General features: G+C 49.3%; 1 protein-coding gene across 1 annotated transcript in view; it reads right to left on the bottom strand.

Moving 5' to 3' along the window:
- The window catches only part of CHTF18 (chromosome transmission fidelity factor 18), a 191249-nt gene that overhangs the window by 13537 nt on the left and 162028 nt on the right, over positions 1-15684 (bottom strand). Inside the window, exon 18 of the mRNA XM_063934863.1 lies at positions 1288-1418. Coding sequence (XP_063790933.1) covers positions 1288-1418 — 131 coding nt within the window. The remainder of the gene's footprint in view (positions 1-1287; positions 1419-15684) is intronic.

Below are 15684 nucleotides of genomic sequence, written 5' to 3'. Positions count from 1 at the left end.
AGGTTTATTTACTGTATATCTCAATATATGTGGTGTTGTCCTATTGATATTGCCAATTCTACACCAATACCTGGGATGTCTCCATCATGAGTACTTCTGCAAATAAGCAACAACTGTCATGCTGCCTGCTTTCCAAGAGAGCAATACAGACTGAAGGAAACAGCGCCGCCTAGTGGTCTGTTATCTTTGCAATTGTAAATAATGTTGGTTAACTTATCCTTTTATTGTGGTAGGTGGGAAGGGATGGTTTGGCCAAAAAGCTCATACAAAAAAAAGAAAAAGAAAACCATATAAGCCTCTTATAACATGGGAGTACCACTGTTTATACATGCCCTTCAACTTTCACTACATGCAATGGTATGGAGTTCTGGGATTTTTTTTTTTTCCTTTCCTTTCCTTTTAGTTTCCAGTTCCAATTTTGCCAGTGGAAATGACACTGCTCATCTGTGATATCATCATCACAGCTCCACAGGACACTCGCTGCCACTGCTGTTTTGGCTGGCGATTAGATCCTACCACAGACCACGACGCGTAGCTCTCTATAATACACACTATATAATGGTCACACTGTCCAACAATTCGTGCTAGGGGGTTATGTAATCCATTCCGACATGAAGGAACTAGTGGTTGCTTTATTTCAAGACATTTCAAAAGCCAGTCTATTACATACCCCCCCCTCCCCTTAGTGTTCCCTAGATATCAGCCCACACCAAACATTGCGCGCTATTGCACAGTAGAATAGTAACAGTGTAGCCCCAGACAGATTTAAAAAAGGAACAAGCTGAAGAATGAAGGAGACAAAACCACCATGCGTCCTGTTTGTGAGCTCTACACACAGTGGGTGGTACTCAAATGAAATATCACGCCTAATCTCCTTTCTCAAGTGATCCCCGCTATTGCGCATATCGTGCTCATAGTAATTAGCTGCGTAAAGGGTTGGGTGCCCTCGCTATCCCGGGGGTAGCGAGCTTAAATGATTATATGGCACCCGTCAGCAGAAACAGAACTGGTGTGGAAGGGGGTGAAAAGAATTTAATACCACCCAATGGGGGAGATTCAAATGTTTGAAAAGTCGGTTGGGTGTCTGTTTATTCCTGTCTATTAGATAGGAAAATACAGACTCCCAACTGACTTTTCAAACATTTGAATCTCCCCCTATGTGTCATTAGTTCAGAACATTCCTGAGATCTCCTGCGACACACACCAGATACATTAATGTGTACATGAAACATGCATTTATTGGAAGGAGCCATGAACAACCCCTTAACGGCGGGCGATCCTACTCACGGATCCAGCTTGTAGACATACTGCCCGTCCATGGTGCGTTCCTGGTGGTACGTCAGGTTATAGGCCAGCATGGTGTTAATCAGGTCTGCCAGCTGCTGCTTCTCTTTCATACTGTACAGCTGTGTATTCACCTGGAGGGACAGATGTCAGACAATCAAACACATCCTGTACAGGAAGCAATCCAGCCACATGGAAGCATGCCATGTTTATACAGGGAGCTTTATGCAAGGAAAAGAAAGACAGATACTGAAATGGAACTGTGATTAACTATAGACCATGTAACTTCTACTGGTGTTTCACACCACATGTATTTTGCCTCAATATTTTTTCAAATTAGCACCAAATTATTATTATATATTACATTAACGGCAACCATATAGAGTACAGACATTCTCCAACATGCATGTGCACTGAGAGAGCTATCCGACCGCTCCAACAGCTCTTACTGTGCGAGCAACAGGATAGACTTTAGCCGGATAGGAGGAGAACCCGGTAAGGGTCTGTATGCACCTGTGGCAGGAGCTAGGTCGGAGCGGGAGATTGGGGCAGAGCAGCAGACAAGTACCTTTGCTAAAATCTATATTTATAATAAATAAATGCACGCACATATATACTTTTATATGCATACACACTTTTTTTAAGCTCTATATTAGCATACTGTCATTGTTCTCCAACATTTAAGCGGTATTCCAGCTTCTTGCTCTTTCCACTGTTGGTGAATATCCACCCTCACCCCGATCCACTGAAACCAGCTGGTGTCCAGCTTCAAATCGCCAAGACCACCTCTCTCAAGGTGCATACACACGGTGAGATATTTACTAAGTGGCGATTTTGACTTTGCGATTTCCCTTGAACTCCCCGGAGCCCAGAACCACCGATTTTGACTATCTGTACTTGCAATTTTGACTATATGTAATCGATTGTACACTTTCTAGTCAAAATTGCCTTGCCTGCAGTGTCTATTTTTTCTCCTTCATCCACTAGGGGCCACTGGAGTGCAGATACAATGGGGAAATAGTAGGCAGTAACTGGGAGCTGGCACTTTAAATTTATAACCATGTGACTAGCTCCTCCCCTACTATGTCTTCCCTCCAAGCCAGTCTTATTTTAGTGCCCGAGGGAGCTGGTTCACTCTTGGGACTTCTGAAGATTTATTTTTATTTTCTTTCTTACACTCACAGACTGGCAGCTCTGCCATTGCCAGTCTGCACCGCGGGAGCTGCCGGCGGGGTCCCATCGCAGCTGCGTGCGGCTCGGGAAGGGCCCCGGCTGAAGGAGACACTGAGCTCTCCGGAGCTGGCCGGACACCGCTGCGTGCGGTGCGTATCGGGGCAGCTCCGTCGGCAGAAGATTCCGGCAGCACGGCAGTGGTGAGTATCGGTGGCCGGACACCGCTGCGTGCGGCGAGTGTCGGGGCCGCTCCGTCGGCAGAGTATGAGTGGCCGGACACCGCTGCGTGCGGCACGTGTCGGGGCCACTCTATCATCTGCAAGCAGTGGTGAGTAAACACCCCCCCCTCCACATTGATGTATGATTTAACTATTACACTGTGTGATTACTGATGTCTTTTGGTGTGCATTTACTGGTGCAATATGCTCTAAGTAACACATTTATTCCCTCCGTGTGCTCACTGTATGATTACTGAAGTGGATCAGGGTTAAGACAGAGGCGCCTTTTCTAGTTTAAAATCGGCGCCATTGAGGGGGGCGGAGCTTCAGTGCGCTCTGTACAGCGGGCTCATCGCTCCCCGGCTGCGGCACCCATTGCCGGCGGGGGATACAGGGCGCTCACCGCTTCGTGGAACTGAAGCGGGTTAGTTTCAATTTAGCGCCATAGCGGGGGGGGGGGGGGGGGAGCTATCTCCCGCTCTGTACAGCGAGCGCTCCCCGCGCCCCTGGCCGCAGCACGCAGTGCCGGAGGGGGATACGGGGCGCTCTCCGCTCCGTGTGAAGGCTCCCGCTCTGTACAGCGGGCTTAGCGCTCCCCGGCCACTGCACACATTGCTGGAGGGAGAGGCAGGGAGCTCACCGCTACGTTAACGTTTGAATTGGGAGGGGGAGGAGCTTAATCCCGCTTTGCTCAGCGGGCTCCCCAGCCACGACATCACATAGTTCTATAGATAGGAGCCTGCTCTATATCAGGGGCTCATTAATGCTTCCAGTATGCATCATCTTTATAAAGAGCTTTTATAGCTTAGTGGGGTAATAGCAAAGCATATTACGCATAGGAACCCAGGTTCACATCTCGCCCTCTACCCAATTAGGTTCATTTATTTATATATATATATATATATATATATATATATCTATCTCTATATATCTCTCTCTCTATATATCTATATCTATCTATATATCTCTATATAGGTATATCTATATACTGTTACAATACCATATATAGTGGCAATGTTTTATTATAACAGACCTGGGTTCACATTTCCACATAGCTCCGCCTTGCCACATAACTTTCCCCCCCCCGGCTTTTCTCGCAGGCTGGCCGCCATTTTGGGAAACCAGCGGAGCCACCGAGAAACATGTATTGCACCTTTTTCTTCCTAATTAGCAGTACACTACATACAGGGCGGGTGTTGCCTTCCCTTTATTATTCCTTTGTTTCAATTAATAATAATGCTGTTTGTAATTTGGGGAATGTGTGTCGCACCAGACAAATAGCGCTGTGGCTCAGTACGCTAGTAGCGGGGACATCTGAACAGGGAGACCAGGGTTTGAATCCCAACAAAAACCTACTTTTAAGCTCCTATAGCCTAGTGGCTAAGATTCCTGTCCCGCAGCGCAGAGCTACCGGTTCAAGTCTCCGCTGCTTCAGAATGTTTATTTGAAACGTATCTGTCACTGCACGTTATAGTGCAGACATTACATAGGGCTACGCTTCTTTAACCCACCTTTTCTCCTTTCATTCGTATCACCTGGGACAGTCTGAGAAATCCCTGTTAGGTGGGCATTGTGTGGTGGAGCCATCTGCTTAGCCCTCACCGCAGCTGCAGGACGCTCCTGTTTGAACAGCTCAGATTATGCAGGTAAGGTCACGGTTAACCAGAGACCTTGTACGTAATTTCTCATCTCCAGGTTTCTAAAGGGAGCTTGCTAACCTCCATGTTACACGACTTTGCGGATGAAAGGCCTCTCTTAGAGGAGGGGAGAGATGTCCAGGATTCTGAGGTCTGTGTTCGGTGGAGGCTGAACCAGTATCTCAGGATATCGAGGAGCATTTTACAACAGTTCATCTGGTACTGCAGGTAAAGGAGTCGGACACTTCACGTACCTTGGAGTTCGGCGCCAATGAAGAAATAATAACGACTTGTCCAGTTTCGGATGAGCTGGATATGCTCCGTTCGGCGGCCTGGAGACATCCGAATGCACAATTTCAGGTATTAAACAATGTTTGTTTTCCTATCCTTTCCCCGCAGATAGCAGGAAACGATATCAGACCTCTCCAAGGGTATATCCCTCGATGTATCGCCGGTCCAAGAAGCTGCCGTTTCCTGGGGCAACCTTGCTGAGGGAGCCATCTGAGAGAAATATACGGCAGCAGGGGTTCTACCTTGTCCGGAGCAGGTAGGTTGTGGAACAGTTGTCCTCTAGGTTACCGGATGGTTTGCATCAGGATCAACTGATTCCTTGGGCAGATCAGAGTCACGATTCTGCTTTATATTCCTTTGAGGTCTCCAAGGATGTCTGTATACTCTGAGCCTGAATTTCCGCTTGGGCGGTCTTAACCCGACGACCTTTGGGGGATGCGACAGTGACGAGCGGATATTGAATCCTAAGAGCAGCAGGTCCATTATGGGCCTGGTCAGGAAGGATCTTCCTGCCTGGGTTTCTCAGGCCAGCGTCCTATACGGACTAAGAGAAAAGGATTTACCGGTAGGTATTAAAATCCTATTTTTTTTTCTTCTTTCCCCTACTGCTGCTCCAGTTCCAAGACGGACCTATACCGGTCTTTCCTTTAAATCTTTCCGTGCCCTTTCCAGGTTTCGAGTCCATGACAGGGGCGGTATCTCTGTCACCAAGGGATCTCACAGTAAGACAGAGGTTCAGCATCCTCGAACCAGTCTGATTGTAGGTCCTCCAACACACCCACCGCAGGTCAGGCCTCCCTCCCACCTGGGAGATCCCAGGGTGGGCGCATGTGTGTGGTTTTTCTGGGAGGTCTGGGTATGCTTGGGTTAGGTTTCGCATCACGGGCGGTTACATACTCGATTTTGGAGTCTAACCGCCTCACGGGTGTACTGCAGGCGGCGTTCCAGATCCTTCTAACCGCAAGGGTGCGGTTCCCGGTTTCCGCACATAATTGGAATCGGGGCATTTTCTCAGGCCTTTGTTTATTCCCCGTGCCGAAACCAGATGGCTCGGCCAGGCCTATTCTGAACTTACAATCCTTTCAGTCTGTGATTGCTAGTTTGAAGAAAAAAGGGGTTTTGCGCGACCTTAGTCATCAGAGATGCCTGTTTACTGGTTTCCATTGGACTGCCTCATCGGGCTTTTCTCCGATTCGTAGTACATGATACCCATTTCCGCTGTCAGACCTTTCCATTCGGTCTCTCTTCCGCTCCCACCGTGTTCCTAAAGGTCACAGGATGGCCCTACTTCAAGGGCAGGGAGTGACGGTTGTTTCCCTACCTGGACAATCTACTGCGGGAAACCCCATTCTGCAGATTAGGTTGCTTCTGAATATCCGGAGGATCCAGGATCTTCTGATTCGACATGGGTCCTATTTATGCTCCTCGTACTGTTTTTTCTGTGTTTAGGGATGGTTCTCTACTCGGTCAGTCAGAGGATTTTTCCTTCCTCGGGACCAGTTCCTCTCTCTCTCCCTCTTCAGTCAAGTTGCGGTGCTGAGAGGTCGCCTACATTCTACTTTGAGCAGAGGACGACAGTAGGGGAGGAGCTAGTCACATGGTTATAAATTTAAAGTGCCAGCTCCCAGTTACTGCCTACTATATCCCCATTGTATCTGCACTCCAGTGGCCCCTGTGGAATCGGAGAAAGGGATTTATCGGTAAGTACCAAAATCCTGATTTCTTCCGATATCGACCCCTTGGGAGCGCGCATAGGGAAACTGGGAAACACTGCGGGGATGGGGGTCTGGGAATCACTGCGGGGATGGGGGTCTGGGAATCACTGCGGGGATGGGGGTCTGGGAATCACTGCAGGGATGGGGGTCTGGGAATCACTGCAGGGATGGGGGTCTGGGCACAGCATAAAAACCGCAAGGACAGCATGAGAGGGTAATTAATATGCTGTAAATTATGCTATTTCCAAACAGCAAAATACTGGAGGAGTAACAATGCACCAAATACATTTCATGGCATTTAGATTTGCTCATACAGAACAGTTTTTCACAGATGACTCAATTAAACTGCAGCTCTACAGGTTACAATCACATCTATACAGTTCTCACACACATACTGGACGCTTAACACTGTATATTACACGAGATGGACGATATTACTTCCCAAGTGCGGCATCGCAACAATTCAAATGTGTGTGCGGCTTTTTTAAATTGTTATAAATGATTCTTTAAATGTATATGTATAACTAAAAACGAGTTTTATGGTAAGAACTTACCCTTGTTAAAACTCTCTGCGAGGTACACTGGGCTCCACAAGTCTGGACAATGGGGTGTAGAGTAGGATCTTGATCCGAGGCACCAGCAGGCTCAAAGCTTTGACTGTTCCCAGAATGCACAGCGCCGCCTCCTATATCACCCCGCCTCCCAGCACAGGAACTCAGTTTAGTTAACCAGCCCAATGCAGTAGCAGGAAAAGAGACGACAATGGTTAGTAGCCACATACACCACACTCTCACGACAAGAGAAGTGTCAGCGGCTAATGCCATATCAACCCAAAGAAACTAAGTGCGTCAGGGTGGGCGCCTTGTGGAGCCCAGTGTACCTTGCAGAAAGAGTTTTAACAAGGGTAAGTTCTTACCATAAAACTCGTTTTCTGCTGCGGGGTACACTGGGCTCCACAAGTCTGGACAATGGGGATGTCGTAAAGCAGTTCCTTGTGGGAGGGGACGCACTGTAGCGGGCACAAGAACCCGGCGTCCAAAGCAAGCATCCTGGGAAGCGGATCGAAGGCATAGAACCTTATGAACGTGTTCCCGGAGGACCACGTAGCCGCCTTGCACAATTGATTAAGGGTCGCACCACGTTGGGCCGCCCAAGAAGGTCCAACAGACCGAGTAGAATGGGCTGTAATATGAACAGGAGCTGACAGACCAGCCTTCACATAAGCATGCGCAATCACCATTCTAATCCACCTGGCCAGGGTCTGCTTGTGAGCAGGCCAGCCACGTTTGTGAAATCCAAACAAACAAAGAGAGAATCAGACTTTCGAATAGAAGCAGTTCTCTTCACATAGATACGGTGAGCCCGTACCACATCCAAAGACCGCTCTTTGGGAGACAAATCAGGAGAGACAAAAGCTGGAACCACAATCTCCTGATTAAGGTGGAACGAAGAAACCACCTTAGGTAAATATCCGGGACGAGTCCTAAGAACCACCCGGTCACGGTGAAAAATCAGATATGGGGAACTACAAGACAAGGCACCCAAATCAGACACTCTTCTAGCAGAGGCAATAGCCAGCAAGAACACTACCTTAAGGGAAAGCCACTTAAGGTCAGCTGAACCAAGAGGTTCAAATGGAAGCTCCTGCAACGCCTCCAAAACCACCGACAAGTCCCAAGGAGCCACAGGCGGGACATAGGGAGGTTGGATACGCAACACACCCTGAGTGAAAGTATGAACATCAGGTAAAGTCGCAATTTTTCTCTGAAACCACACCGACAAGGCAGAAATATGAACCTTGAGGGAAGCCAGACGCAGGCCTAAATTTAGGCCCTGCTGTAGAAAAGCCAAAAGTTTGTCTGTACTAAACTTGGAAGCGTCATAATGGTTAGATGCGCACCAAACAAAGTAGGAATGCCAGACCCGATGGTAAATCCGAGCAGAGGCCGGTTTCCGGGCCCGCAACATAGTTTTAATGACCTCTTCAGAAAAACCCTTAGCTCTTAAGATGGAAGCTTCAAGAGCCATGCCGTCAAAGACAGCCGGGCTAGGTCCTGGTAGACACAGGGGCCCTGAACGAGGAGGTCTGGGCGTTGTGGAAGTAGAAGTGGACGCTCTGATGATAGGCCTTGCAGGTCTGAGAACCAGTGCCGTCTGGGCCACGCCGGAGCTATGAGAAGCAGATTTCCTTTTTCTTGCTTGAACTTCCGAATTACCCTGGGCAGGAGTGACACCGGAGGGAACACGTACGGCAGCCGAAACCTCCACGGCACTGCTAGCGCATCCACAAATGCTGCTTGAGGATCCCTTGTCCTTGCTCCGAAGACCGGAACCTTGTGATTGTGTCGAGACGCCATCAGATCCACATCTGGAAGACCCCACCTTTCCACGAGGAGTTGAAACACTTCTGGATGGAGGCCCCACTCGCCGGCATGCATGTCCTGACGACTGAGAAAGTCCACTTCCCAATTCAGGACTCCCGGAATGAATATTGCAGATATTGCCGATATGGCGTTCTGCCCAACGTAGAATCCGTGAGGCTGAATTCATTGCCAAACGGCTTCGAGTGCCGCCTTGATGATTTATGTAAGCCACTGTTGTGGCGTTGTCCGACTGTACTTGAACAGGACGGTTCTGAATCAAATGCTGGGCTAGGTTCAACGCATTGAAGACCGCCCGCAATTCCAGAATGTTGATCGAGAGGAGAGATTCCTCCTTGGTCCACTGATCCTGCAAGGAGTGCTGCTCCAGCACCGCGCCCCAACTTCTTAGACTGGCATCTGTCGTCAACAGGACCCAGTTGGATATTCAGAAGGGATGGCCTCTGCACAATTGTCGGTCCTGGAGCCACCAGAGCAGCGACAGACGGACCTCCGGAGTCAAAGAGATCATTTGAGACCTGATCCGGTGAGGCAGGCCGTCCCACTTAGCTAGAATCAGCTTCTGGAGGGGGCGAGAATGGAATTGAGCATACTCCACCATGTCGAATGCGGATACCATGAGGCCCAGCACATGCATTGCCAAATGTATCGACACTTGCGGACGAGAAAGGAAGCAACGAATCCTGTCCTGAAGTTTCAGGACTTTCTCCTCAGACAAGAACAACCTCTGGTTGTGAGTGTCCAACAGCGCTCCCAGATGCACCAAGATGCAGCTCCAGGGCGGAAACACTTGCTGGAAATGACGCGCTGGGGGAGGGGCTTCAGGTCTAAGCCTTATCCTCCTTGCTGGCAAAACCACCGGGTACTGTGGGCGATATTAAAATCGGTTTTAAGAGAAAACCTGACCTGCGCCCATGCCCTGGTGATCTAGTGGGATCGCCTGTATCCACAGTGTCCACCGCCAGCGCGCGAGGCCCGCCTCCCACTGACCGCGCCTGATCGCGATAAAGACCGGGTCCCGCGAGCGAGACCCACTTACCACCTCCTGAAGCGCGGCCACGCGATCCTGGAGAGCCCCAGCCGTGTGTGTCGAACATGAAGAAAACCGGAGCCTCCGTTGTAAGTACCCGGCAACCAGGGCTCAGGAGTGTACAGCGCCGCTGGGGAGAGCTGGAGCTGCAGCAGAGAATGTCAGAAGACATTTACCACCGCTGCTGCCCTTGAATTCTTCACTTTTTACCTCATAAAAAGCTTTTCTCAGGGCTGCTTGGAGCAGCCCCTCTGTTAAGTGCCTGCTTACTGCAGCACCAACTGACAAACTGAGCTCCTGTGCTGGGAGGCGGGGTGATATAGGAGGCGGCGCTGTGCATTCTGGGAACAGTCAAAGCTTTGAGCCTGTTGGTGCCTCGGATCAAGATCCTACTCTACACCCCATTGTCCAGACTTGTGGAGCCCAGAGTACCCCGCAGCAGAAAATAAATTAACCAAAATGATACTAAAATGCAATTTAATATATAAAAAATAACGTATGATGTAAGATTAACGGTTCAACAATCACATTTAAATTACTGTGATCTTTAGGGGACCGCATGAACACCAGGCAGGTCAGTGCGGAACCGCCCAGCAAATCAAGAATATAAATGAAATGCTCTGAATATGGAACAACAAACCATATATAGCAGGAAACCAGAGGAGCTCAGGCTACAGATCTCAGGCATGGGGCAAAGCTCAGGCCTAAACCCAGAGCTGGGGAGAGGAGGGGAAGGTATAGATTTCCTGTTTACAAACACTTATCGGCCATCTATTATTCATCCAGGAAAGTGAGCAGACTCCGGCACAGCCTCCAAACATCGATCACAGATGAGCTGCTAACATTGTTCTTGAAGGAAACATATTGATCTTGGCAATGTATGTGCAGAGGCAGGTAAAGGGCATATATTAGATGTGTCAGTCCTCTGCTATCACAGCTGCTACTAATAATTTACTACCAGAATATGATCTATTAACACTTCCTTCATACTGGCAGCCAACACCTCCGCTGTGTGTACTAGACATGCTATATAGAGGATCAGCAGCCAGTACTATGGTGTATATATAGAGTATTACAGGTCTCTAGCACATTCTATATAGAGGATCAGCAGCCAGTACTATGGTGTATATACAGAGTATTACCTGTATCTAGCACATGCTATATAGAGGGTCAGGAGACGGTATTATGGTGTATATACAGAGTATTACCTGTATCTAGCACATGCTATATAGAGGGTCAGGAGACGGTATTATGGTGTATATACAGAGTATTACAGGTCTACAGCACATGCTATATAGAGGATCAGCAGCCAGTACTATGGTGTATATACAGAGTATTACCTGTATCCAGCACATGCTATATAGAGGATCAGCAGACAGTACTATAGTGTATATAGAGTATTACACGTCTCCAGCCCATGCTATACAGAGGATCAGCACAAACAGAAGTACTCACAACAATACAGCAAATCAATTCCCTGTGGCAGTAGTTCTCAACTTCAGTCATCAAATACCTATTAACATGCCGTGTTTTCAGGATTTCTGTCTATAAACCTTGCAAAACCTCACCTGTACACGATTAAAGAAATCCAGAAAACATGACCTGTTAGGTGCACTTGAGGACTGGAGCGGAGAAACACTGCCCTAGTAAACAGTGACACAATTGGAGCACAGTGGAATTAAGATATTACTGTAAGTGACATCATTCCCAGAATCTTCATGTGAGAGAGAAAATGTATAAATAGGATTTTGGTACTCACCGGTAAATCCTTTTCTCCTAGTCCGTAGAGGATGCTGGGGACTCCAAAAGGACCATGGGGTATAGACGGGATCCGCAGGAGCTTGGGCACACTAAAAAGACTTAAGACTGGGTGTGAACTGGCTCCTCCCTCTATGCCCCTCCTCCAGACCTCAGTTATAGGAACTGTGCCCAGGAGAGACGGACACTACAAGGAAAGATTTTTGTCTTAACTAAGGGCTACCAAATTACCAGCCCACACCAGAAAACATACCGTACCACCGGAATAACACCAAACCAGATAACAGTATGCATAAAACTCCAGCAACCAGCTGTAACAAACCAATACACAAGTCGTGTATAACTAACTTAACCAGTAAGAAAATATACATAATGCAAGTAAGGGTCCGCACTGGGACGGGCGCCCAGCATCCTCTACGGACTAGGAGAAAAGGATTTAACGGTGAGTACCAAAATCCTATTTTCTCTTACGTCCTAGAGGGATTATACCAAAGCTCCAGAACGGGCGGGAGAGTGCGGACGACTCTGCAGCACCGACTGAGCAAACGCCAGGTCCTCATCGGCCAGGGTATCGAACTTATAGAATTTAGCAAAAGTGTTCGAACCCGACCAAGTAGCCGCTCGGCAAAGCTGTAGTGCCGAAACACCTCGGGCAGCCGCCCAAGATGAGCCCACCTTTCTGGTAGAATGGGCTTTAACCGCCTTCGGCACCGGTAACCCCACCGAAGAATGAGCCTGTTGGATCGTACTACAAATCCAGCGTGCAATAGTCTGTTTTGACGCGGGATGACCAACCTTGTTGGCCGCATATAAAACAAACAACGCTTCAGTTTTCCTAGTAACAGCCGTCCTAGAAACGTAAACTTTTAACGCTCTTACAACATCCAGAGATTTTGGAATCGCCACTTCTTCCGAAGCTACCGGAACCACAATAGGTTGGTTAATGTGAAATGACGAAACCACCTTTGGTAGAAATTGTTGACGAGTCCTCAATTCCGCCCTATCGCATGAAAAATCAAGTACGGACTCTTATGAGATAAAGCTGCCAATTCCGATACTCGCCTGGCAGATGCCAGCGCCAAAAGCATAACCACCTTCCAAGTGAGAAATTTTAATTCAACCTTCCGCAAAGGTTCAAACCAGGAAGACATGAGGAACCGCAAGACGACATCAAGGTCCCATGGCGCTACAGGCGGTACAAACGGTGGAGCGATATGCATTACACCCTTCACAAAAGTCTGAACCTCTGGGAGGGTAGCTAACTCTTTTTGAAAGAAAATAGACAAAGCCGAAATTTGCACTTTGATGGAACCCAATTTCAGGCCTGCATCTACACCCGCCTGTAAAAATTGACGAAAACGACCCAACTGAAAATCCTCCGCAGGAGCCTTTTTAGCCTCACACCAGGAAACGTATTTCCTCCAGATACGGTGATAGTGTTTCGCCGTAACCTCTTTCCTAGCCTTAATGAGAGTTGGAATGACCTCCCTGGGAATACCCTTACGAGCTAAGATCTGGCGCTCAACCTCCATGCCGTCAAACGCAGCAAGTCCGGAAACACGCATGGACCCTGTAACAACAGATCCGCCCTTAGAGGAAGCGGCCAAGGATCTTCCACCAGCAAGTCCTGAAGATCTGGGTACCAGGCCCTTCTTGGCCAGTCTGGAACGACGAGAATCGCCTGAACCCTTGCTCGACGAATGATCCCCAGCACCTTTGGAATGAGAGGAAGAGGAGGGAACACATACACCGACTGGAAGACCCACGGAGACACCAGGGCGTCCACCGCCGTGGCTTGTGGGTCCCTTGTCCTGGAACAATACCTCGGGAGCTTCTTGTTGAGCCGAGACGCCATCATGTCTATCAACGGAATTCCCCAGCGTCCTGTCACTTCTGCAAAAACCTCTTGGTGCAGAGCCCACTCTCCCGGATGAAGGTCGTGTCTGATGAGGAAATCCGCTTCCCAGTTGTCCACCCCCGGTAGGAAGACTGCTGACAGTACGCTGACGTGTTGTTCCGCCCAGCGAAGTATCTTTGTGGCCTCCGCCATTGCCGCTCTGCTCCTTGTTCCGCCTTGCCGGTTTATATGGGCCACCGCTGTGATGTTGTCTGACTGTACCAGGACCGGTCGACCCTGAAGAAGACTTCTTGCTTGGAGCAGGGCGTTGTAAATGGCTCTTAACTCGAGAACATTTATGTGGAAACAGGCTTCCTGGGGCGACCATTTTCCCTGGAAATTTCTTCCTTGGGTGACTGCGCCCCAGCCCCGGAGACTTGCATCTGTTGTCAGAAGTACCCACTCCTGGAGACCGAATCGACGTCCCCCCAGGAAGTGATTCACTTGTAGCCACCACAGGAGAGAAATTCTGGCTCTGGGAGATAAACTTATCTTCCGGTGAATGTGTAGATGAGACCCGGACCATTTGCTCAGCAAGTCCCACTGAAACACGCGGGCGTGAAATCTGCCGTATGGAATGGCTTCGTACCCCGCAACCATCTTCCCCAGAACCCGAGTACAATGATGTATCGACACACTCGACGGCTTCAGAAGTTCTCTGACCATCGTCTGCAATTCCAGAGCCTTTTCTTCTGGAAGGAATACCTTCTGTAACTCCGTGTCCAGAATCATGCCCAGAAACGTAAGCCGAGTGGTCAGAATCAACTGGGATTTCGGCAAATTGAGGACCCATCCGTGTTGTCGCAGGACCGATAGAGACAACTCCACGCTTTTCAGTAATCGTTCCTTGGACCTCGCCTTTATAAGGAGATCGTCCAAGTACGGGATAATTGAAACCCCTTGTTTGCGAAGAAGCACCATCATTTCCGCCATGACCTTGGTAAAAATCCTCGGAGCCGTGGAAAGCCCAAACGGCAACGTCTGAAATTGGTAATGAGAATCCTGTATCGCAAAACTGAGGAAAGCCTGATGCGGAGGATATATCGGGACATGTAAGTAGGCATCCTTTATGTCGACTGACGCCATAAAATCCCCCCCTTCTAGGCTGGAGATCACAGCTCGAAGGGATTCCATCTTGAACTTGAAAACTTTCAAGTATGGATTGAGGGATTTTAAATTTAGAATTGGTCTGACCGAACCGTCCGGTTTCGGCACAACAAAGCTCGAGTAGAACCCCTCCCCCCGCTGAGACGAGGGAACGGGAATAATGACCCTCTGTAGACACAGTTTTTGAATCGCTGCTAGCACCACCTCCCTGTCCGGAAGACCTACTGGTAATGCCGAAATGAAGAACCGGTGAGGGGGCATTTCCTGAAACTCCAGTTTGTATCCCTGAGACACGATCTTTAGTACCCAGGGATCCAGGCCCGATTGAATCCAGACCTGACTGAAACTTAGTAGACGGCCCCCCACCGGTCCGGACTCCCCCAGCGTCATGCGGTGGACTTGGTAGCAGCAAGGGAGGACGCAAAAAACGATATATGTACCCAGCGCTGCCTTATCTCACTAATAAGCACCACACTGCGGCCCCCCTCTGAAAAAGCCCCCTCCCCCACCCCGTTACTTGGAGAAGCGTGGAGGTCCCCGCAGCGTCTCTATCCCTCAGCCGAGTGTTGCAGAGAAAATGGCGCCGGTGAGCTGCGGGACGAAGCTCCGCCCCCTTCCCGGCGCACTTCGGCCCGCCAAATTCAAAACCGTTTAAAAATGCCGGCGGGGGTCTGTACACGGTGCCGAGGCACCCACAATCTTTGTGCCGCCCTAAGAAACTTCAGTAACATGCTGCCCAGGGCGCCCCCCCCAGCGCCCTGCACCCAGTGAAATACCGTTGTTGGTGATGTGTGTGGGAGCATGGAGCACAGCGTTACCGCTGTGCTGTACCTTCCGTCACTGAAGTCTTCTGCCGTCCTGAAGTCTTCTGATCTTCTCATACTCACCCGACTTCTGTCTTCTGTGAGGGGGTGACGGCATGGCTCCGGGAACAAGCAGCTAGGCGCACCAAGTGATCGAACCCTCTGGAGCTAATGGTGTCCAGTAGCCGAGAAGCAGAGCCTTGAAACTCACAGAAGTAGGTCCTGCTTCTCTCCCCTCACTCCCACGCTGCAGGGAGTCTGTAGCCAGCAGTGCTCCCTGAAAATAAAAAACCTAACAAAGTCTTTTCTAGAGAAACTCAGTAGAGCTCCCCTAGTGTGCATCCAGTCACTCCTGGGCACAAAGTCTGAGGTCTGGAGGAGGGGCATAGA

This window comes from Pseudophryne corroboree, chromosome 7 (assembly GCF_028390025.1).
Source record: "Pseudophryne corroboree isolate aPseCor3 chromosome 7, aPseCor3.hap2, whole genome shotgun sequence".
NCBI classification, from domain to species: domain Eukaryota; kingdom Metazoa; phylum Chordata; class Amphibia; order Anura; family Myobatrachidae; genus Pseudophryne; species Pseudophryne corroboree.
Note: the sequence above shows the minus strand (reverse complement) of the source record. Positions and strands in the feature narration are given on the sequence as shown.